We start from the raw sequence: 25,382 nt of genomic DNA, 5'->3' as shown, positions 1-25,382 counted from the left end.
ATGAAAAAATTGAAAAAAACTAACAATGTGGGGATCTCATCTGAAACTGCATACAATATTCCACAGGTACAGTCCTTGCCTCTCTATTGTAAAGTAATTTTTAACTGAACTGAATTTTTAACATCCCATTGAAAAAAACATAAAAGAAAAATAAATTACTTGTCACAAATATGGGCAGTCCAGTAAAAGAAATTCCCTCATTACCAATGTTCAAACTGTCTCATTCTGAACTCTAAATCCATCACCTTTCTGTCAGGAGATGGTTCATCACCAGTCTTCTGGAATCATGGTTGATCAGAGTTCTTATAGGCTTCAAAGTGATTTTTTTTTACAGTGTTGTTATTTTTGTAGAAGTGGCTCTTCTGGTTCTGCCAATTTTATTTTACATCAGTTTACAAAAGTTCAGAATTCTTCATTTTTCCCATATTGGTGTTATAGAAGTTCCTCCTTCTAACAAGTACATGGAGCCAGACTGATATACTGCAAGAAGGTTGGGTTTAGAATCTGAGGCTCTAGGTCTGAATCCTGACTCTAGTAGGAGCCAGCCTAAAATTAGGGTATTTGACTAGATGGTCTTTGAATTCCTTTCCTAGTGTGGATCTACGCTACCTTGATAAGCACTGCTCCTAGATTGCCTTTGGGGGCCAAGAAGACAAAAGATTCTGTCTATATGTATAGCCCTTCAAATATGTGAATCCAGCTATTATATCCTCCCTCAGTTTTCTCTTCTCAGGGTAAACAACCCCATTTCCTTAAAGTAATCCACATATGGGATAATCTTGAGGCTCTTTGCCATCCTGTATACTCTCCTTTGGATGCTATCCAGCTTATCGGTCGGTGTCTTTGCTATTTTTATGAACGGCAATATTCTAAGAATTAGCACTAGATTCTTTCCTTCAGGACTAGAAAAGAAGTATGATGTTCTTGGAAGGTGAAACATTTGACTTATTCTGAAATACAAGATATAAAATAATACCTAGCATTGATACGGTATTTTTGAGGGCTACAACATGCTTTAAAAATATTATCTCATTTGATCCTCATAACCATCCTGGGCACTGGGGACTATTATTATCCCCATTTTACAGGAGATGAAATTGAGGATAAGTGACTTGCCCAGGGTCATGCACCTAGTAATTGTCTAAGGCCAAATTTGAACTTGGGTCTTCCTGACTCTAGGCCTAGAGCTCTATCCACTGTGCCACTTGACTGTCTCAGCAGCTGAATGCTTCAAAGAGAATAAACACAAAGTACTCTGAATCACTGGCTGACAGTCAAGAGAATCAGCAAACCTAGATTCAGGGTCCACCTTATCTGTTGTAACTACTCTGTTCCTCCATTTCCATTTTGTAAAACAGGGATGACGACTTCCTCTTACCTGCATCATGGAGATGTTTCAAGAAAGAAAATAATCAAAATGAAACCTATGCAAAAAACCGAAAATGAAGCTGCTCTCTGCAAAGTACTTTAGTTCATTAGAAGGTGCCATATGCATAGGTGTAACACTGCCCCAGTTAATCCAGATGTGCTCCCTCTAACACCTGATCTTACTGGTGAACATGGTAAAATGTCAGCCCTTTAACAATAAAAGGATGTCAATGACAGAGCCACTTTGAGTTTGTGAAGTTTATTTTCCTGAAGCTAAAGAATGTTCAAGAATGTTCTTGGTTCTCGGTCTGGGTTCTATTCAATATGCCACCTTATCTTAAAGCTTGTTCTGTGGTCCACATGGGGAACAAACCTTGGCATTATTGATAGCATGCTTTGATCAGCTAACCCAAAAGTCTTCAGTAAAGTAGTCAGTCCTTGGAGGCTCAGTGACAGTGATTACTATTGGAGATCTTTGCACTAAGGAAGAGGCTGGACCAGATGACCCTGAAAGTTTCTTTCAACTCTGACAGACTATGATTCCGTGGCTGGACAAGAAAGCTAGTGGAAGATGCCTCCAGAAGTGACCAGTGTAGATGACCAAAATATACTTGGTTACATTGGCTACATAACTTCCAAATATGTTCTTCTGTTGGTGTACTTCAGACCTAGCTGGGGATGGGGTGACTTACATACTGTCTCCCCTCTCTTGATGTCTAGTTCTGCTTCTGGAAGTAATATTTGAAAAGGAAACTCTGCCTTATAGCATGAGAAACACAGGGTAAAATAGCAAGTCATGACAGTTGAGTGGTGTAATGGATCAAGTCCTGGACACGGAGTCAGAAAAACACGGGTTTAAATCCTGCCTCAAGCACTAATAATGTCAAGTTGGACAAGTCACTTCATCTTCTCATCTGTAAAAGGAAGGGGTCGAGACTGATGACTTTTAAGGTCAAATCAAGGCACATCCTCCGGCAGTAAAAATCAAATAGTACTACTTTCAGAGAAATAAGAAACAACTTTTAAACTAAGAGCAACAGGATCTTAGGGAAGAGACAAAACAAAAGGGAAATGCTAGATAATTGAAATTGATTCTAAAAAAAACACAATGTTCTGGACACTATTCTGGACCAAGCTGGCCTCAGCCAATAGGAAGTTTGGGCAGGCATTCAAAGAACAAAGTATTGTCCATGTTGTGTATATGAGGGGATGCTTTTCCCCAAACACACCCTGGTATGTAGGAAATGCAATTGGACAGAAGAATGTTGACATGCAGATAGAGTCCAGGCCTGGCAGCCGATGCCATCCCCTCCTCCAAGATAAACACACTTTTCTGGGAAATGTACAGATGAAATTGGAATAGACTCAGGCCCCCGATGGCAACTAATGATTTATAGATATTTAAAGCAGCCAGACCTGGGACAGAAGTAATGACTCAGAACACAGTCTTATTTTCTGTCTGTGGTGAAGTCTGTGATGGAGAAAGGGGTCAGAGTGACTGCTCTGAAAATGGACCCTCTTGTTTAGTACTAAAGCAGAGATGAACTCAAAAGCAGAGATCCATCATTCCCTTGCCAAGTGGGTAACACTTCTTTTAGAAGCAGATCCTGCCTGGGGACAGAAAAAGCTAGGTCTCTGTGACTGATGCCACTCTTGGCTTCTCAGCTTGGATTCCAGAGGGACCAATTCATGCTTTTTGCTGTAGTGCCTCCTTTGATGAATTCCTGGGAACTGGCTGGAAACCAGACCCTTGTTTCACAGCCCATCGACTGGGCCGCCAGCTTAGAACAGAGCTTTGGGACTGCCCCTGTCCTGAGCTGAACCTAGATAGTCAGAGCAATAGCTGTGACCTCTGCTCTGTGGAATCATTAGGCCCTAAAGTCCAAAGTGGTGTGAAATCAGCAGGCTTGGAGAAAGGGGAGAGAAGCAGCTTTATGAACTTAAAAATCCCTGTGGGGAATCTTCTAGAGAGAGTACTATATCAATTCAATGCAATGAGTACTTCTGTGTGCCAGGGACTCACTCTACTACGAGACAAAAAGGAAACAGTCCTTGCCCTCTGGGAGCTTACAAGTGAGTGAGACAACTGAGGATGTGGAATAAAAGAAAAGGGTATGTTCTAAACCAGAGGTTCCCAGCCTGGGGTACTCATGTCCCCAGGGGGTTACAAGAAACTCATCAAGGGGTACTGGGAATATCTGGCATTATCCAAACAAAATAAATTTATTTTATATCTTAATGTACATGCATATTAACTACAGAAGTTGTTGACTTTCATATTGAACAGAGGGTGCAGAAATGTTTCCCGAGAGCCAAGGGATACAGGTTGAAAATCCTGTTCTGCATTGATTTGTTGCTTAGTTCTTCAAGTATCATGACTGTACTAGTCTCTAAAGTTCAGAAAGAAACAACTGGGCACCAATGAGTCCTAGAAGATTGTTTATTTTAGTGATCCAAAGCCATCCACAAGATTTATAAGTAGGACAGTTGAACCAGGGCCCACCAGAGGATATGGGGAATTAACTAAGTAATATATTCTCTGATTAGAGGTCATGAGGCATAGTGGAGAGAGAGCTGGCGTTGGAGTCAGAAAGACCTGAGCTCAACAAGCCTAGCCTCTGATACGTACTAGCTATGTGATCAATGTAGATATCACTTAACCCTCTCAGTTTCAGGTAGCGCTCTCCTACTGAAAGTTTCTGTAAAGTACTCTGCATTGGTAGAGGGAGCATTCCATACAGTGATGAACATTCCAGACAGGGTGGAGGAGGAACTGAGTCTTATACAGGGATGAAATCACAGATCTGTCCCAGAGTCTCTAAGATGATTAGAGAGTAACCGTTTGAGGATGTCCAAAGTTGAGCACCTTTTTACAGGACTCACAACTCTCTCCAATGTAGTGCAATTTTTCTATCTGAAAATGGTGCTAGACAATCTCATTCTTCTACATATCTCTGTGGGATATAGTATGAATGAGTGAGTTCATATTTCCTAAATGGTTAGACTCATAGACTCTTAGAGAGGAGAATGAATTTAAGAGATCCTCTAACCCAGGGGTTGGTGAACTATGACTTGAGAGCCCATCTCTGTTTGTTTTTCTATTTTTAAGTGACCCTTGAGCTCAGAATGGTTAGTTTCATGGAAGTACAAGAACAGGCAGCAAGATGCAATGCAAGAACACCAGGTGTCCTGACTCACATTCAGTGCTCTTTCTATGGCATTTGTGGAGACGTGACTTAGAGGCAGCTAAACATCTACTTACTAATGGTAACGGTGTCATTGATTTTAAAGCTGCACAGAACTTGGTCGATATTCCGCGCATGATAGAAGCCATTGCCTCGTACCACCACTTGGAAGGACTCTGCAAAGACAAAAATTCAAAGGACGCATGAGAAATGGTTTGGCTCTGTTCTCCATCTGACCCTGCCTTTCAAGTGGCTTCTCCCCTCAAACAAGCCCCCAGGACTTCTACCTAACAGCTGCTTTTCTTGAGTCAGTATCTTCACACTGGGCCAAATCCTCATCCGGTGTAACTGTGGGAATCTTGGACTGAAATCTGGTCCCAGTGCCATTACCAAAAGGCATTTTTTAAAAAGTGTTTGTTTCAATGAGGGTCCAGGCTAGGCAACATACACTATTTGGATGGAATATCGTGAACAGTGAGCCCTCTTGTTCTGCTGCTGCCAGTTTTATCAGTAATGATCTCTGGTTTCTATGGGGCTCATGGGAGCTGTGTTTTATTCTGTTGCCTAACTTTATCTCCTTTATTTTTGTTGAGAAGTGTAGGCAAGGATAAGGTTCTAATACTTTGAATCCCACATACATTCTTAAGAGCAAAGGGGTAAATGAAGCAGGAAGTGGTTTTTTCAATTGAGAGTTTCTTGGCTTAAGGAATTTGAACCTCTAATCCTGAAATTCAGTCTAGGGTGGATTATTTTCTTCTTTTTAGTGAGCTGAAAAGCAATATAAATACCTTCCCTGACCAGTTATATCACTCACTTGATCAGAGGAGAGAGGTTTTTCCTATCATGTTTATTTATGACTAAGGTGATCGACCCAAGATTCTTGACAGTATCATTAAATCAATTGCCCTGAATGGCTGAAGAATCTGTGGCATATCAGAGTAACAGATGACTACAGTACTGTTAAGAAACAATGAATGAGGACTTCAGAGACATGTAGAAAGACTTGTACAAACTGATGCAAAGTGAAGCAAACACTCAGGAAACCAATATACACGATGACTACAATAATGTAAGCAAAGAGAACACTAAGAACACTAAGAGCAAAACTGAACACTATATATGTAACTATATAAATCTTGAAGCCAGAAAAGAGCTAACAAAATGTGCCTCCTTCCTTTTCTTGGAGAAGTAGGGATCTACGGGTGCAGAATGTACATATACTATCTGATTGGGTTTCTATTTTGGTTGGCTTTACTTGATGGTTTTATTTGTTAGAAGAGAAGGCTCAATGATGTGCTGGGGACGTATAAAAATGACTCACAAAAATAAAAGGTATCAGTAAAACTTAAGTGAAGGTCATTGGAGAAATATTCCACAGTGATGGTACACTGCTTCATTGAATGGATGGCTAAGTGGCTCAGTGCATAGAATGCTGTGTCTGAATTCAGTGTCTTCCTGAGTTTGTCTTGTCTGTGTCATTGTATAAGCTATTTCTGTGCCTGGAATGTTCTCCCTACTCACCTCCACTCCTTTGAACCCAAGCTTCCTCCAAGGCTGAGTTTAAATGTCGTCTTCCTAAGAATCCTCTCCTAATTCTCACATGTCTTATTGCTTCAGTCCCAGCAAACCCTATCCCCTGTGATTAACCTGTGTTTACTTTGTATTTACCTATTTGTAAACAGGGAAAGCTAGGTGGCACAATGGATCCAGTAATGGACTTGAAATCAGGAAGACTTAATTCCCTGAGTTCAAATCTGGTCTCAGACACTCACTAGCTGTGTGACCCTGGGCAAGTCACTTAATCCTATTTGCCCCAGCTCCTCATCTGTAAAATGAGCTGGAGAAGAAAATGGTAAACCACTACAATACTTTTGCCAAGAAAACCCTAAATGGGGTCACTAAGAACTGGGCACAGCTGAAATGACTGAACACAACTTCATTACACATCTTTGCTTTGAACATGTGTATATGTATATATACATGTGTATATTTATGTGTATGTATGTATGCATGTTCATACCAAGAAGAATGTTATGTAGTCACAACATGGACTTCAGCCTGCCAATTCTACGCCCAAGTTCTCTAGGGATTTGTGAGGAATTGTTTTCTTCTTTAGTTAGGAGTCTTGAATATAGGATAAGGGGAAACACATTATTATACCAAGGTTTACTTACCCCAGATTGGGATGGGGCTGGGGGTATGTGTGATATGATAAGGATTAAGAACTAAAATGGACTTCTAACTTCAACTCAGATGAGAGTTGAACTTTAGGAGTCAGAAAAAGTGGTATCAGAGGGAACACTTCAAAGAGCATGTGCAATCTTAACATGACTATCCATTACCTTTTCTGGTACAGAAGGGCAGAGGGGAAATAGTTTGTAGCTGTGGGCAGAAAGAGCTGTAGTCCTGCATTGTAGGGTAGAGGTTTAATAACCACAGCATCTTGAGTGGATGGTGAACAAAATGTTAGGTGACATTAAAGACAGTAAGATAGCTGAAGACCAGTTAGAATGAAGATGTGATACCCCTTGGGGGACAGCCAAGAGATACCCAACAGAAAGCATGCTCAGTAGAGAACTGTCATGATAACATCACCAGAAAACTCAGGCAGCTCTTCAACACTGCAAGTACAAGTTGTATCTGTATGTGATTATTGATTGTTCTACGCACGTTCCCAATGTGTGTATGCCTCATGAGTGATCCCTCTGAACATTCATTCATTCACCTGAGGATATGTATATTTATGAGAAAAGTTTGTGGGAGTTAAGAGAAGGATCTTGTTGTTATGCTATACTACTTCATTCAATGCCTTTGCTTCCCACTAAGTGTATCCTGTGCCTCACTAGTGAACACAAACATACTGCAAGCTTATATGAGCTATGGTTTGGAGAGGATTCTTAACTATAATGGTGCCTAGAATCTGGGGTAGCTACTGTAGGGGGCTCATATATGAGGAAGTTGCTATACATTCACAAGCTTGTAGCCTGCTTCATTTCAGCCTCTTTCTCCACCTGAAGGTATCATGGAGAGTTCAAGCTGGTCTGTGACATTTTGCCCACACCCCAAACTGGGCAAGAGACCTTGGGTAGAAGGAAAATGTACTTACACAAGGTAATCTGCTGAGGCTGTGACTAGCTACATGTACAGATTCCCATAGCAACCCCAGAAATTCACCAAGTACTGTCTCCAAGCTATGCCCATATTCTGTTTTCTCTTGACAGAAGAGCTCATATAATTTACAAAATATGATCAATGTCATCTATTGTGATGGCTTTCTCCTTCCCTTCCCACCTTAAAACCTTTCTGTGTATTCCCCCATTTTTTATTCCTTCTCTCCTATTTCAGAAGATGAAGATGTCTTGCTAAGGCTTTGTTCCTATTCCTTCTCCTAGATCTTGCTCTATTTTGACTATGTTTTCTTTTTCATTTCCAAGCTCTCCTTTAATTAGTTCAGTTCTAGACATGCTGAATTTAAGATGAGTATGGGACACATAATTCAAAATGTCCAATAAGTAGTTGGAGATGTGAACCTGGAGGGCAAGTAGATCTGACTTGTTAATGCATGCCTGCAGTATATGGAGGAAGACTGTTTGGAATGTAGGTGTGTGATCGGCATATGGAGAATTTTAAAGACATTATCTGAAAGAGATATAGTTGCAGATTTTCTAATACTTTTGTCCCTTAAGACCACTTTTAAGCTTACAGGATTATATTTAGTGTAGAAAGAACCCTCAGGATCCATCCAGTCCAACCCATGTCCAATTTAATAGATGAGAAAACTGAGGTCATAGAAGTTAAGGTGCATATCCAAACGCACATAGATAGTAAGTTGCAGAGCTGGGGATTAACCCCAAGTCTGGTTCCAAATACAGCTTTCTTTCCCCTTCATCATACTGACTCATACAAGTACTCTGTTGCTAACACTGACTTACATAGAATACATGTGCTGCTTCTGAGCAGTTCAATTCCTCTTCTGTATATACTAATGTAACTAACTCTGAGATCTACCTTGTGTAAGTAATAGACTTTTAAATAACAATAATATTGCAACATTAAAAAATGAATGAAATCTTTTGTGAGTCAGTGAAAATCAGAGTTTGGGAGTGGTCAAGTTAAGTTGCTGGTGAAGGAGCCCCTATAAAATGACAGATCCCAAATTGTTCCCTTATTTTTACAAATAGAGAACCCAGTATCATGTTGATGAATTCCATTGTTAAGACTGGACAATCAGGACATTGTGTGTATAGTCCTGCAAGGCCAGATTGTGAAACACTGCCTGTCATTGGCAGGAACATAGTCTTTTCAGGCATTTTACTGCGGAAATGGTGCTGGGCTAATGCAATTATGTTATTGACAATGTCGTGTTCACCTCAAATGTATCCTTGTACCAAATGTATCCTTGTGCAATTCTGCTGGCTTTGTAACTGACTTCTCTCTCTTGTTCAAAGCTTTTCTTATACGGAGGGTGTGGCTGCTATAAGGTTGAAAGGGACTGGGAAAATAATTACTGCCCAAATCTGTTAGTAGGTCAAGCTCTTCATGTTATTTAAAAAACTCCAGATAACCGAGGATGACATTATTGCTTTGGAAATAATCTACAGTCTACCCTCAGCTTGCCACTCCACTTTGTAAGAAGAGACCTGGGTTCCAGGATTCCAAATTGGAAGCTACTGTGGATCACTGGAGTAAGAAATGACCTTCTTTCCAGGCTGAGTTTACTTGAGTTTCAAGTGTATTTCCTGGGTAATAGTAAAAAAAAGTCTACCTTAAGTCTTGTGCTACAACAGGACACTCTTATTAAGATCTATTTTGAACTTGTCAGGGAAGATACAGGATGATGGTACAAAAGACCACAGAGGCTCCTGGAAGGGAACAGAGGAGAGACTTTGAGCATAAAGGAAAGGTATGAGAACCATAGGAAGTATGAAGGTCTTCAAAGCTGGTCAGTATGAATGTCATTTCATTTACAAAGCCTGGTGAAACTGTGATGTGGTTGCAGAGCATACGTGCAGGGACTGGTTTATTTTTGTCATTGTATCCCTAATGACATAGTAGGCTCGATAAATGATGGCTGATTTATTGATTGAAGTGTGGGATAAGACTGAATTATCCAAGTTGATGTTCAATTTGTGTTAATAAGGGGGCAACATGGTGTAGTGGAAGGAGTGGTGCCTGGGTTTAAATTTTGCCTCAGGCACTTACTAGCTGTGTGACGCTTGGCTAGTCACTGAACTTTTCAGAACCTCAGTTTCTCTATCTGCAAAATGGAGATAATAATAGCACCTATCTCACAGAATTATTATGAGAACCAAATTAGATAATATATTGTAAAACACTTTGCAAACCTTACAGCAGTAAATAAATGATTGCTATCACTTTTTTTTAAAGGTACAGTTTGAACTAGATAACCATTGAGGTTCCTTCTAACTGAAATTTGGTGATTCTATGATTCACAAAAAATTAGGCCAAATTAATTTTTTAAATTAATTAATAGTAATTTCATTACTTCTGTAGCCAAACAATATCATATTATATGTGGAAAGTATATTTGTCCCCATCATGTTATAATAATCTAGAGGACATATAATGAAATGAATTAAGAGAACCCATACAAAGATGTTCATGTAAGAACTTGTTTAATGAGGAGTTTATTCATATTAGAGCATTAAATAAAAATGTGATGCCATAATATAGTGCCCTTAATAGCAAATGGAAGACTAACCTGGATGGGAGAAAGAATGGTAAGGACAAAGACTCAGAGGCAGAACACGTAGGCCAGGATGATGACTGAATCTTTAATTGAATTTCAGGCATAGTGCCTGGCACATAGTAGGCTCTTTAGCAAATGTGTGTGTGTGTTCATCCTTCATTGCCAAAGAAGACCATGCCATCAGAGAAATAATGACATGACTTGCACTTGACTTTGTTTTGAGTGACAGAGAGCTGTGCAGGTCACCAACCTCACTTCTCTAGAGCCATCTGAATCCAGTGATCAGATATTCATCAGGATGACTGGAGATGATGCAGGATGAGGCAGTTGGGGTTAAAGTGACTTGTCCAAGGTCACACAGCTAGTGAGTGTCAAGTGTCTGAGGTAAGATTTGAACTCCTGACTCCTGCACTGGTGCTCTATCTACTGCACCACCTAGCTGCCCCTTCTTTAGAAAACATTTGATCAACTGAATGAATTGAAAATCTCCTGGAGAATCAGGGAGAATCTGAATCCATCAATCATACTTTTTCCACTCCCTTGGTGTTTTCCCATTCAGTTTTAGTTCTGGGGGTGTATTACCTAGTGTGGCCTTTGACTTCCTCCCTTAGAGTCTTCATTTCTCACTCATCTGGCCTTCTGCAGGCAGCCCTGAGCTGGGCAAAGTTTTCTTCTTTTAAGTATCATCTTCTCCCGTTAGATTATGAGCTCCTCAAGGAAAGGAATTGTCTTTGGTCTTTTTTTTTTTGGTATTCTAAGGGGTTAGCACAGGACCTAGCACATAGTAAGTGCTTGAAAAATGTTTATTGACTTAAGTAACTGACTCCATCAGGCATGGAAGCCAGCAGCGGCAGCTGGGCATGACTGACTGCAAACAAAAGTCATGTAAAAATCCGACCTTAAGACCTTTCCTTTCTTGATATGAGAATAATAAAGATATTTTTACTGTCAAATAAATATTTATTGAGCATCTTTCATAGAGAGGGCACTATGCTGGGGGGGAAATCTACCTCTTTCTGACTTTACTTTCCCCCCAATGCTGTCACCATTCAGCCAGTCTCCAATAATCAAAACCTACTTTTGCTACCTTTGCTGCTTTCCCCTCATTAGCTGTTCATAGCCAATCAGTTACTAAACCTTACCAATTCCACTTCCATAACACTAATAGTTAACATTTATATTGGGCAGCTAGGTGATGCAGTGGATAGAACACTGGACCTGGATTCAGGAAGGTCTGAGTTTAGATCCAACTTCAGATACTAACTACCTGTGTGACCCGGGGCACATCACTTAACCCTACTTTTCTCAGTTTCCTCATCTGTCAAATGAGCTAGAGAAGGAAATGGCAAACCACACCAGTATCTCTGCCAAGGAAACCCCAAATGGGGTCACAAAGAGTTGGACTGGACTGAAACAACTGAACAACAGTAATGGCATTCCCTTCCCCTACCTGGTAAGCTTTTGAGGGGGAAGCTAGGGGTACAGTGGATAGAGTGCTCAGCCTACAGTCAGGAAAGCATCTTTCTGAGTACAAATCTGGCCTCAGAAACTTACCAGCTATGTAACTCTGGGAAAGTCACTCAACCCTGTTTGCCTCTATAAAGGGAGCTGGAGAGGGAAATGGCAAACCCCTCTAATATCTTTGCCAAGAAAACCCCAAATGGGGTCACAAAGAGTAGGACGGGACTGAAATGACTGAACAGCAACATTTATATAGCACTTTAAATTTGTTGAAACACTGTGTGTGATCTCATTTAATGTTCACAACAGCCCTATCATACGCTGCTGCTATTATCCACATTTTACAGTTGAGGAAACTGAGGATCAGAGAAGGGCAATGATTAGCCCAAGGTCACACAGTCAGAGCATGACTGAGATGGTATTACCTCAATGTTATGGCCTGTGGTGGTCCCAGGTGTCTATGAGTGAAGGCTGCAATGGGCTGCTTCTCGTCCTGATAAATAACGCCATTCTCTTTTCTCTTTTACTTATAGTTTCCCCTTCTTTACTCTATCCTTTAACCCCTCTCTAATCTCCCATTCAGTAAGCTGATCTCATTCAGTTATCGTTTTGATTAAACCAAGGGACATGAATGGTGTGGATAACCAAAAGGCTCATCCCTTTCAGGGGGTAGAATCTGAATGAATTCACAATTGGTTGAAAGTGTGGATGGAGTTTTGGAGCAGGGGGACTCTTGCCATGGAACTGTCTACTCCATTTCACTTCTTCCACCTCTTCACTGCTCCCTAAGTCCCAGAATAAAAAAATGTGGAAGGCATAATAAGACTCAGAAAAGAAGTCATCCACCAGGGAGTAAAATAACACATGGAGGAAGCACTTTTCGAGTTGGAGTGGCTTTCTGATCTGCCTTACCATACAACACATCTTGTCTTTAACCTCACAAGTGGCTCTGCTCCCTATAGGGCTTAAAAAAACCCAATGAGTTATCATCAATGAACTTGTTGCCCCTTACAGTGTTCATTCAAAGAAGAAATTTGGCTGGACATTAATGGGAATCAGGCAATGAGGCTAGTATGAAAATGTGAGCATTTGGAAGCCAACCAATAGAACTTTCAGTTAATTTAATAACAGAGTCCAGCCATGGATGAGTAATTCTAGAAAATCTATATTCTTGTGTTGCCAAAACACAGAACTACAAACCACCATACACTGCTATAATATAAGTATGTATGTATATTATATGTATATGCATATGTATGTATACATATATATGTAAATAAAACCAAAGAGTAACCACACCTCAATCTGGTGAACAGCTAATAAGTAGGGAGGAGAAAAAAATTTTCCATGAGGAGTTTTTGTATCACAAAATCATAGAATCAGATGGGATTTCAAGGACCATCTAATCTATTACACAGTCTCTGGGCAGTATACCTTATGTATATCCTTGATGGTAAGATTTTTTTCTCAATTCAATTCAACAAAAAATTATTAAGCACCTACTATGTGCAATTAATAAGCTTCTACCAAGTGCCTACTATGTGTTGGTCATGGTGCTAGCTGCTAGGGGTACAAAGGCACAAATGAAATAATTAAGAAGTTTACAATCCATTGAAAGGGATGACATGTAAACTGTAAGAAACTATATACAAAGCCAATACCAGCTAATTGGGGTTAGCAGGGAAGAAGGGTATTAGGAGTTGGCAGCAAGTAGGGAACCAAGGAAGGCTTCATGTAGAAGGTGGTCCTTGAGATGAGTTTCTAAAGAAAGCTGGGAGCTGAGAGAATGCATTCCAGGCAGGGAGCAAAGCCAATGCACAACCAATGCAGTATCTTTGCCAAGAAAATCCCAAATGGAGTCATGAAGAGTCAGGCGCAACTGAAAAGGACTGAACAACAGAGCTGTCTGATATCGTCAGAGTTTTCTGAATTTCAGAATTGTCTTGGAGTACAATCAGCTGCTTTTGGAAGAATTATGGTCACCATGACTGGAAGTCATCAAACTGAGGTTGGATTATCACTTGTCTAGGATATTGCTGAGGAGATTCTGGTTCAGATATTGACTGGCCTCGTGTATCTCTAAAGTTTTTTTCAACTCTGAGATTCTGCCTCCCTGCACATAGTAGGTAGTGAAGAATTATTTACTGAATAAAGGGATGAATTTAAATAACAGACAGCAACTGGATTACATTTTCTCCATACTCCTCTTTTAGGAGCAAAAAGGCTAGCCACAAATCAGAGGCTGAGTCATTAAACAAACTTAGAGGGGATGTTCTGAGGTCAATATAAATTCAGCCCAAACTCCTCCAACTATAATTATCTCCAGTCATGGACAACAATCGCTCATGTTCACAATAATGACCCATAGAAGATTTGTAGCCTCTCTGGTCATCAAAGAAAGGAATACCCATTAGGCTGAGGACCTTGACCAGTCCTGGATTTCAGTGTCCCAGATCCACCACTAACTCACTGGGTGACTGGATGGTCACTTTATTTCTCTGCCTCATTTTTCCCATCTATAAAATGAAGAGGAAGTTAACTAGATGATGTCGGATCCTTTCTAGCCCTAAACTCATATCAGTGTGGGAATTCTATTGCATTTTGGACAGAATTGCAAAGAGAGGTAGAATCAAAAGCTATTTCTCTACCATTCCCAAGTAACAGCAAATTGCTCATCATTCTGATGAATCAAGATTTTACTGTAATAAAATGTGGGGAAATTCTATCAATACACAAACAATAGAGAGTAGCTAGTTATTGGGTCTATGAATATTTTCCCCCACACTCTCTTCCTCCCTTCCCCCTTACACACATCATTCTCCTTCTTTCTCTGCTTCCCCCCACTCCAGCCCACCCTGCATCATCAGATGTTCTTGCCCATTAATTTATCCTAGCTGATGGATGCTTGAAATGGCTAATTCTATCTAATTTGGGGTCCTGGCTCTGGCCTCCTTCTTTTCTTCCTGAGTTACTGTCAGACTGTACGTTGCAGCTTTTTGACAAGCCAGCAAAGGGAAAAAGGTCAGCAGTGAAATCGTTGGGCAGAGCTGGCAGCGAGATGACGGGTTGGAGCTGGTGCGCCCAAGTTCTGCTGTCGGCTCCGCTTGTGTGACTCTGATGAGAAGCTGACAGCTTGCATCCTCACCTGGGATTTGACGTGGCTGCTTGGATGCTACATCCCAGCAAAACCTTTCAATTACATCTGTGTCCCATGAGCCTAATCAAAGCAATGATTCTGTCAAAGAGGAAGCCTCACCCTCTGCCTCACCCCCATAGCCTACTTCCAGGCAGCATGTCTTGGTCACTTTAAATCACCAGAAGCAGATGAAGCCTCCAACCTTTTCTCCCCTCCCACTACCAAGCACTACAGATTTATAGGGTTAGAAAACATGAGGTGTCAGATAGCTCTCATCAGCCATCAACCCACTGGCTCAGTCAGCTGAAGCTTTTGTAAGTGACTTCCTATAAAAACCCCAAATCCAAGTCTGAGGTCGAATAGATGGTAACAGAAATGCCACTCACGACAAGGGGAAGAATTTACCCAGTGATTTTAATCACAGTGGTAGGAAGAGTAGTGAAATAATAGTGGGAGGGTTAGTGATCAGTGTTAATAAAATAGTGGCAAGAAGGAGATTGCACCCACAAGAAATAGGGGAAAAAGTAGAGGGGGTAATAAAGACAATAAATAGAAAAAAATGATACCTAGTGTGGAGTGGAACCTAACAAAAGTCTATACTTTTAACTTCAGTAGTAATCTATAGGGGCAGCTTGATGGTGTAGTGGATAGAATACTGGGTTCAGGGTCAGGAAGACCTGAGTTCGAATGCAGTCCTAGATATTTACTAGCTGTGTGATGCTGGGCAAGTCACTTAACCCCTATTTGCCTCAGTTTCTTCATCAGTAAAATGAGCTGGGGAGGAAAATGGCAAACCACTCCAGTATCTTTGCCAAGAAAACTCCATGGACAGTATTGGCATGCTGAGGTTCATAGCGGGGGTCGGGGGATGGTGGTCCACAAAGAGTCAGACACAACTGAATGACTGAATAACAAGTAGTCTATAATTAACAAATAAGTATGTGACTTCTAACATAGAGTGCAGCACAAACTCATAAAAAGACCTTATCTCTTCCCTAACCTGGGATCTGAGAACATGTTTAAAAAAATTAGTAAATGTATTTCAATGTCATTGGTTGCCTTTATAATCTTATATAAGTATCTAAGGCTGGATCTGAACTCAGATCTTCCTGACTCCAGGCCTGGGGCTCTATTTACTGTGCCACCTAGGTACGTGTCAGAGAAACAAAACTGAAAAAAAAGGACCAGTCCCTGCTCTTATGGAGCTTGCCGGACCTGGAAAGGAGAGAGATGTTAAGTCATATTTAGGGCATAGGCAGTTCTTTTGTCTTTTCATCAAGTTACAAGAACTTTTTCTCTTCCACTCCATCTTCTTCAGAGTCTCTTATCTAAAGTTTGTTCCACTAAAGACACTTAATAAATGATCCAAAATTGGAAAAGTTGCACACAATGACCTGGGGACTCTGTTTTCACAGCATTCCATTGTGGGGCACTCTTCTCTCTCCTCGTCTCTCCTCACTTCTGCCAATTTCCAAGATTCAGCTCAAGTATGACTTTCTGCATAAGGCCTTTCCCACTCCCTTCAAGCTCCTGTCTCTTCTACCCCATGACTATAACACACACACACACACACACACACACACATTTTAATTATATAATTTAATTTATATTTGAGTATGTTGTCTTCCCTGATATAATGTAGTCTCCTTGATGAAAGAGACCATATCCTTTCTGTCTGTGTGTCTTGTGTCGTTCAGTTGTGTCCAACTTTTCATGATCCCGTTTGTGGTTTGCACATTGTCTCCTTTGTTAGAACATAATCTCCTTGAGGAGAAGGTTTACTTTTTGCCACTTTTTGTATCTCCAAAGTTCAGAACATTGCCTGACATACAGTAGGTGCTTAGTAAATGTTTACTAATGGACTGACTGAATAACTAATGCCCTGGTCAAGTCAGTCCAACTTAGGCAAATAAAAGGCATTATATAGAAAATGCCTAGGAACTATTCTCTGTTTGGAAGACCAAACTAGATAAAATGGTCCTGAATTAGAACAGAAGAGATATTGAGATTCTGTAAGGCAAAATATCTTCATTATCTGGAGTGGTGGTGGAGGGGAGGGGTATGCATCATACACTGGCAAACACTTTTTATTAAGGTAGAAGAAAGTGACCTCAGAGTGCTCAGCTCTCTGGGCCTACAAAACAGAATAAGCCAAAGAAAGAACAGTGCACATAGTACATGCTTAATAAAAGTTTGACAAATTAAACTGAATTGAATAAAGGTTAAAAAGCTTCTTTTTAGAGCAGGAATGGGGAACCTTAATAAAAGAATTTGTTCTGTGAAGTTTGGATTCATCAAAGGACCACACTTGAGGACCTAGAAGGCCACATGTGGCCTCAAGGCCATGGGTTCCCTACTTGTGTCTTAGAGTTTCTTCTTCTATTTTAATTATTTGATCATTTCTAGTCAACTCAAAGTAGTAGCAACCACCTGTCTGGGGACCCAACCAAACACTAAAATTTCTTACAAATATCATGTTGACTTCTTATTTTTTAGGAATAGGAACCAGACCTGTGACTTCGTTAGAGGAGGAAACTTCAAGGCAAAGGAAACTCTCTTAACCAATGAAACTTCTCAACAACTTAGAATGTTAGAGACTTATTGTCCAAGGTCACCCAGCCAGCATGTATCAGAAGCAGGGCTCTACTCACTGTGTCAAACTGTCTCTTTCTTTTATAAATATCTTCTTTCTGTAATAGCATAGGACCTAGAGATTTCCCAGATGCAACCTTTTCCCCGGGAAAGTGATAAGAAGGAATCAGGCCATGAGAACAGTACTAAGTTTAGCCCAAAATTGCTAGAACCCAGTACAATTCTGAATGATACAACTGATCCTTCCTGGATCCTTCCTGTTTTCTTCCTAACACACCCTCTCCCTGTTTTTTTCCCTTGAGTTTATTCCCTGGATCCTCCTACCTCTTTCCCAAATCCATGAACTAGACACAACAATTAGTTAAGCAGATTTTTGTGGCAAGAATTAATCACAGAATGTTAGAAAGCAACTAGTCCAAGCCCCGCATTCTACATATGAAGAAACTGGAAACTAAAAAGAAAGAAATCTTTTGTAGTGATTACAACATTGTCCATACTAAATATGCCTCCCCTTTCAAACATTCTCAATAACAATTCAACAAAACTTCTTTCCCAGCATGCTCCTTCAAAACATCTTGAATAAAAGACCAATGTTTCTGCCCCACACTTACTGGCCCATCCTCACCAAAATGGAACAAAATATTGTTGTCAGGTCATGGTCATATCACCAGGGGACAGTTTGCAAGCTGGGTTCAGAATACCTATCACAGATCACATAAATCCCCCCTTGGCATGCTTTAATAAACTGATTATGAATTTTCTAACACACCAGTTCCACTGAAGAGAGATTTTCTAAATGTCTGGTCTGTTCAGATCTTCTTCATTTGGAAATACTCTTTTTACTGTTCCAGAGCCATAGCCAAGTTCAGCAAGAAAATTGCTTGGTCTTACACATTTGAAGAATATGCCAATTCAAAACAACTCTAAACAGGCTGATTCTGAGCCCACACCACTTTAGAGCAAACTGCTAAAGGTGCTAACATTTCTGTACCATCCTGATAGACCCAAAGGAAGAGGCTGGTGAATCCAAAGGAATTGAAGGAATCCAAAACAAGCATGTTAAGTGAACCCAACATAAATGGCATTTAATAACCATGGATACCTCAGGAGGCACATTTTTTACCAAGTTAAGGGAATGTCCTTTTGGTCTGACATGCAAAAGGTCAGTGCAAAAGGGAGAGAATGGATACCACTCTTGCCAGTTATTGACTTGAACTATGACACTCTTCTACAATCAGAAGCTTTGTGTAGCTTTCCTCTATCAAATTTTTGACATTTGGGAAGCCCCAAATCTTAAATAATGATATAACACCATAAGGTTCACAAAGTGCTTTCTAAATGTAATGGGGACATTAACTGATGAAGGCCCAGTCCCTAAGCCAAGCATTCCCTGCTTACCACCCATCCAACCTGTGGAGCCTTGATGAGCCTTGTTCTGGCCACAAATGACTAGGGAGTTAATGTGGTGTGGAGAAGAGTTTTCTAATTAGCTTCAGAGCTAGAAAAGGTTTTAGAGGTATTGTCTCTCCCTTCCTTGGAAGCTCTCAAGTAATGGAAATTGCTGTGTACTGCTGGGGATAAGGGGAGGGGAAGAGAAAGACCTATCTCTCATCAGGCTGCCAGGTGTTCATGAATGCATGGCACCTTTGTTTCATCTTTCCTGATCTTAGGCAATTGAGTAGTGCTGGGTCAAAGGGTAAAGGTAGTTTCATAACTGGGCATAATTTCATATTGCCCTCCAAAATGGTTAGATTAGTTCACAATTCCACCAACAATGAATCAATGTTCCAATTTTTCCCCATCCCCTCCAACATTTGTCAATCTCCCTTTCTATCATTTTAGCCAATCTGGTAGGTATAAAATGATATCTCAAGGTTGTTTTAATTTGTATTTCTCTAATGGGAGATGTTTTTTGTAACTTCTGTTCTTGCTATAGCTTCCCAGGAAATTTCTTTTTGTAAGAGCCAATTGAAAAGTAATTGGTTAATCAGTACTGACACTGAAGATGGGTACTCATGAATAATACTAATACTAATATATAATAGTCATAATAATATTAGAATATTGCAGTTATTTGCACTCGCCCAATGATAGAAACCTGAGAAAAGAAATAGTCAATTGAAGACCCAATTGATCAATGGAAGTGGGAGCAGAAATGGGAAGAGTGAGCCCAGAGAAATTGCTACAGATATATCATCTCATCTGATCCTTGCAACAACCCTATGAGATGGATACTACAGGTCTTATTATCCCCATTTACATTTGAAGCGACTGAGGCTCAGAGGTGAAAGGACATGCTAGGAATCATAAAACTATAGCAGGGCAGAATTTGAATCCAAGTTTCTCCTGACTTCCACACAGATTATATTCCCATTACAATGCTCTGTAATTGATATCCTGAGAGGTGGAAACAGGGTTGGAAAGAGGAGGGTCAATTCTCTTAACTCCTAAACGTATGCAATTATTGTTACCTTATCATGAAGTAGATGAAGAAATCACAACAGCACTCAGGCTCTTTCATGATACACAGGGCAACAACATTAATCTTAGCTCCCCAAGCACCTTTTCACACCTCTTTCATCAGATCAGCAGTAGAGTAGGTGATAAAGGGCACCAGACAGCCAGAGAAGACTTCCTCTCCCTTTACTATCTGTGTGACCTTAGTCAATTTCCTTACCCTCTCCCAGTCTCAGTTTCATCTATAAAATGAAGATAATTATATTTATACTATATATCCTACAGGATGGATATAAGGACCAAATGGGATAATGGGCATTAAAAATTTTATAATCATCAAGTACTTTACTTATTATTAGTTATTATTATAATAACAATTAGGTGTTGTTATTATATTACTACCAATCACCCACAAAATTAACACATATTATGTGCCTTGATCTATGGTCTTTTTGCTTTATAGGAATTTAATAGCCCCACTGACACCAACTCACCTCCTGCACACACACTAGAAGGCTCCACTGCTAAGATTTCAATGCAGGATTTCTTCAGGATCTAGAAAGCAAATAGTTGGAAGCGCAAAACAGTCAGAGCCATAACTAGGAACTGTTGGGTCCAGGGCAGGTACCTAAACCAGACCCAGAGTAAGCAGCAAGAAGCAAATCATTAGCTATGAGAGGTTGAGGCACTGCCCAGCACCCGCTGGAGGGGAGAAAGAAGTCCTAAGATACGGATGAAAGGTTGCTGAATGTTGAAGGGAGGAGAAGGACAGCATGGAGGAAGCTCTCTCATCTCATCATCTTGTAACTTCCAATTTTAAGGAATTTTTTTGCTAACTAGTTCCTAGGCTCTCATTTTTCTTTTGCTAAAGGACTGCAGAGCTGGTAGGACTTTTCAAATGCAATATCCTGGGGTAAAGGCTGCTAACCTTACCGTAGTTATGCCTCTGAAAATGGGGATTCCTTTTTTTTTTAAAAAGTAAGGAAATAGCCCCCCATCTTCACTCCTCTCATACTCACAGAGTCAATGACACCTCGAAGGGCATGAAATCCACCCGTAACAGGGAACACATGGTCAATGCTATCAGCAATTGTTGACAGCTGCAAAGAAACGAACAATGAGTCAACAGAAAAATTAGAGGACGAATGTCTAAGTGTTGGTGGAGATTCACATTTCTCAGTATTAATTACTCAAAGCTATGTCTTTTTTTCCTATCAACACCCAATAGATCACGCTTAGGGATATTGTTTATTTTAACCTCACCCCCAATAGTAAGGTTTTAAAAAAATTACTCAGATTTTTATTTACTCAACAAATTCCCTTCCTCAAAATCCTTATGGATTTGGGGATTGCCTAGCTTGGCCAAAGTCAAAGAAAGTGAAGTATAAATGGATGACTAGTATGCTACTATTCTAGGTGATGGTTATTTGAGAAGAAATCAAGGCCTGCAGATGGGCCTCCCTAAAAGAACCATGGAGATCCTTGATGGGAATATAGTAAGAACTGTAAAAATTAAAGAGTGTTTTCCAAGTCCTGAGGGTTCAGGAAGGAAAGAGATCTAATACAAGATCAAGAGACATGAGCAAAGGTGGTTAGTATCAAGAATCATGTGGGAAAAGCTAGTCAGGGAATTTTAGAGAGCAGAGCCCTGAAAAAACCAGCTGAATTAGTGAGTTAGTTAGTACAGGACCTTGATTCACTAGTAACTTCAGAGAGTCTTCCAAAGTCTCCCTCTCCTTCTCCCACAGCATGTCTTGGAAGGAGAAGGGAGCTGAGTTATAATGACTCCAGGGACAGCCTAGAAAAGGCTACTTCTTTGTTTAAATCTCTGTCAAAACAGAGTTGCATAAGGCTGCATCCCTATACATGATCACAACTGTTTACCATTTGCAAGTAAGCAATGCTTACTTGAATTGAATTCTTACTATATTGAGTGCTTACTATAAGCTAGGCAGTATGCTAAATATTAGAGATTCAATGACAAAATAAAAAAAGGCCCATCTTCAAGAAGCTTATACTGTAATGGGAGACCACACACACATACACACACACACACACACACACGTATTTACAAAATACATACAAGGCCACTATGGAAAGGTACTAACCATTAGGACACCCAGTCAAGGCTTATTTGTGTGAGCCTCTCTGAGCCTTGGTTTCCTCCTCTGTAAGGTAGCTATCATAATAGCACCTACCTCACAGGGTTGTTGTGAGGATAAAATAAAATAATGTATGCAAGATGCTTGACAAACCTCAAATCACTACATGAATTAACTGCTTTTGTTACTGTCATCATTTCTATTATTTCAGTTGTGTTGACTTTAGGGCAGCTGGGTTTCTGAAAAGCTGGGAAATAAAAGAATGTAACAGATAGAACCCAACATGGCTAGATGATAATGTTTTGGTCGGATATGTTTTAAAAGGGATTCCTATGCAAGTTAGGGTTGAACGAACAGACCACTGAGGTACCTTGTAACCAGGAGTGTGTTGGTAGATGTTTAACAACTACCAATTTACAAAAAATGTACATATAGTATACTTTTAATTTTAATTTGTATTATTAACGTTTTCTCCAAGACTTTGTTACATTTAGACCAGCACTTCTTAAACTGTGGGTCACGATTCCATGTGGGGTTGTGAAAAATTTGGCAACAATAAAAGGTTTCTGAATGCAGAATGACCAAAAATTAATTAAAAAGCAAACATGTAATGAATCTGAGGGGTTTCTGGCAGTGTCTGCCCATGCTGCATCTTCCAGCTTCACTGCAGCTTTGGTTCTGAACACAAAGCATGTGCACTTTGCACTGCACACATCCTCAGGCCATGCAGCACCGACAAACACTGACAAAAGCCAAAAAGTGGTTGCAAGTGGAAAAAGTTTAGGAAGGCCTGGTTTAGACAATCAATAAATGATAATCAAGCCCTGATAATGAATTATATGATTTCTTATATGTATATGTGTATGCATATATATATAATATGAATTTGCTGATTTCCAAGATGCAAATGTTCACACTGAAAATATAACAATAATTAAATTTAATAATATAAAATTTAATAATAATATCAAAGTTTAATAATAATAATTGAGCTAGCTCTAGCCCAGTCCTGACTACAGCTCTGAGACTTTGAGACTTATTGAAGCATCTACTTGATTTCATGTTTCCTGAGAAAGAGTTAATGCAGTTTCCAAAAGTTCCCAACTTACTCACAAGGAATTATGGATCACCCTTTTGTACTTCAAGGTCTCACTGACTTTCTTAAAGAAATCTAGAATTTTTAAATGTACTGGCAAGAGTATGAATGCTACAATGAAGTAACCGTTGGTTCTGCCGCCTGAGCATCTGGACCCACAGTGGAGGACTCAAGGACTTTTGTTCCTTGTTACCTGTGTCTCATTGAAATCTTTTACTCCCACGCAGTAGACAATAGCCCCAAAGGCTCTGGCTCTGTCTGCCTGAATGAAAGAAACAATTGAGTTTGTAGCTCAAGAAGGACGTTTAAACAATATTTGAAGTTCAAAAATTGTAATGAATTGGATGGAAATGCTGTTGGTGGTAAGTAAGACTTACTTCTTTCTCTGCAATATAAAATTGTTCCTCCTGCAGCTCTCCGTCGGTCAGGGCAATGATGACACTAGCAGTATGGAGACCTGTGAAGGATGCAATGGCCCGGGTTACATCAGCTTCCTATTTTAACTAATTATTTCTGGTGCTAAATTCTGCTGTTTTAGGTTTAGTGTTTTAGGTTTCGTGTTAAGGTGCTAAATTTTGTTGGTTTTTTGCTGCTGAAGGACTGAGAGCATTTTTAGCAACTTCTAAATATGGTATCCTCAGAAACAGCCCTATTCACTCCACCCTAGTTCTGGTTCTGGTCACACAGGAGCATAAGAAGTGCGCTAGCCTCGTGGCCTTGAGGCCGAGGATTCGCCACCTGATACACCAATCTTCTGCTAGCAGTTAAGAAACATTCTGTCTACAGAGACTCCATCATCCTTCTAGGCACAAAACATTGGTGATGCCATTTAAGGTAAATGAAATGGAGTCTTAGCTTCTTTTTTTCAAATGAAATTTTGGTTTACTTGGTGAGACAATCTGATCCTTTGTCACAAAATGTTATGAACTAGAGACTTAACGATGGGAGCAAAACCTTATGTGTAAACCAGGTTGTTACCATTTATTGCTGTTAAATCTGTCCTGGGAAGGGAATATGAAATCCTGTCAGTTGTAAAGAATTAGAGTTTAGGATCACAGACCTAGAAGGGACCCCTAGGAGCAACCTAGCTTGAGCTTCTCATTTTATAGAGAAAGCACTTGAACTCAGGGAAGTTAATTCATTTGCTCAAGCTTACATAGCTAGAAAGCTTCTAGAACCAGTATTAGAACCCCGGTTCTCTTACTTCAGAGTCAATGTTTTTCTTTTTCTCCAAAGTACCCCACTTGCCAAGTTGCATTGTAAAATACTTCATTCAAATTTCCACAAAGTGCCTGGTTCTATTTATGTAATTCTTCCCCAGTACTTCCTTGAGAATTAAAATCTGTTTCCTGTATTTAAGGATGACATATTCTTTTGAGCTGTTCAAGGAAATCAGGAAAAAAAGCCAAATACAATCTTGTATGGAACCATTTACTTAGTTAAGTTATCTAGGACATTGAAGGGACTTCCAGACTTCAATATTAATCAAGTCACCTTGCCTACTCCCCATCTCAACCTTTTTTAATCTTTCAAATACTGTTACTAGTACAGTCGAAAATTAATGGGGCAATTGATTCTGACGGTTTTCTTCGAATATGACCCTGCTCCTTACATCTTGTGGATGGTACAGCCATAAACACTCAAGGTCAGCAGAATTCAAAAGATGGAAATGCTTTAAGAATGGAGAGATAGGAATGCATGTTGCAGCTGGGAACAAATAAAAAAAATCAAAACTGGCTATTGTCAACTGAATTCCTGTGTTTAATTAGTTTCCCCAGACACCCTGATTTTTTTCCTTTGACGCTGTTTAACCAGAGCACTAAGGCAAGGAAAGAATATCTTCCAGGAAATGAGAACAGTGGCAAGGACACACATAGGTATCCTACCTCCATAGTTTTCATGGTAAATCTGCTCATTCGCCTACAAAAAAAGAAGGAAGAAATATTTTAGGTCTTCAATTAAATCCAACAAAGGGAATAAAAGCAGAATTTGTGACCCATGATGAAATCCCCCAGGTCCTGCAATCTCTACCCTTTCAAATCCTTTATGCATGAATGTGTCTCCTCCGGGCACTTCATATCGCAGGACCTCTAGACCCCGACGTATTGCTTCTCTGAAATAAAGAAATAAAATTTGAAGTTTTTAAAAAATGTTTCTCTTCTGATCCTGTAGTATTCCAAAATGAATGTGTTGCCCCAAACCATTTGGACAGGAAAGAACACTATCAAATGGTCCTGGTCTACTAGGCTTCTTTCTAACTGGCTGCATTGTTTTC

General features: G+C 39.9%; 1 protein-coding gene across 1 annotated transcript in view; it reads right to left on the bottom strand.

The window, feature by feature from the left end:
• ANTXRL (ANTXR like) overlaps positions 1-25,382 on the bottom strand; it is a 90,732-nt gene that overhangs the window by 39,249 nt on the left and 26,101 nt on the right. The window contains exons 4-10 of the mRNA XM_072627754.1: positions 25,139-25,220; positions 24,994-25,027; positions 23,485-23,564; positions 23,301-23,369; positions 20,929-21,009; positions 20,404-20,464; positions 4,631-4,729 (exon numbers count right to left, since the gene is read on the bottom strand). Of these exons, the coding sequence (XP_072483855.1) occupies positions 4,631-4,729; positions 20,404-20,464; positions 20,929-21,009; positions 23,301-23,369; positions 23,485-23,564; positions 24,994-25,027; positions 25,139-25,220 (506 nt within the window). The remainder of the gene's footprint in view (positions 1-4,630; positions 4,730-20,403; positions 20,465-20,928; positions 21,010-23,300; positions 23,370-23,484; positions 23,565-24,993; positions 25,028-25,138; positions 25,221-25,382) is intronic.

Source organism: Notamacropus eugenii, chromosome 1 (assembly GCF_028372415.1).
Source record: "Notamacropus eugenii isolate mMacEug1 chromosome 1, mMacEug1.pri_v2, whole genome shotgun sequence".
Taxonomy (NCBI): Eukaryota; Metazoa; Chordata; class Mammalia; order Diprotodontia; family Macropodidae; genus Notamacropus; species Notamacropus eugenii.
Note: the sequence above shows the minus strand (reverse complement) of the source record. Positions and strands in the feature narration are given on the sequence as shown.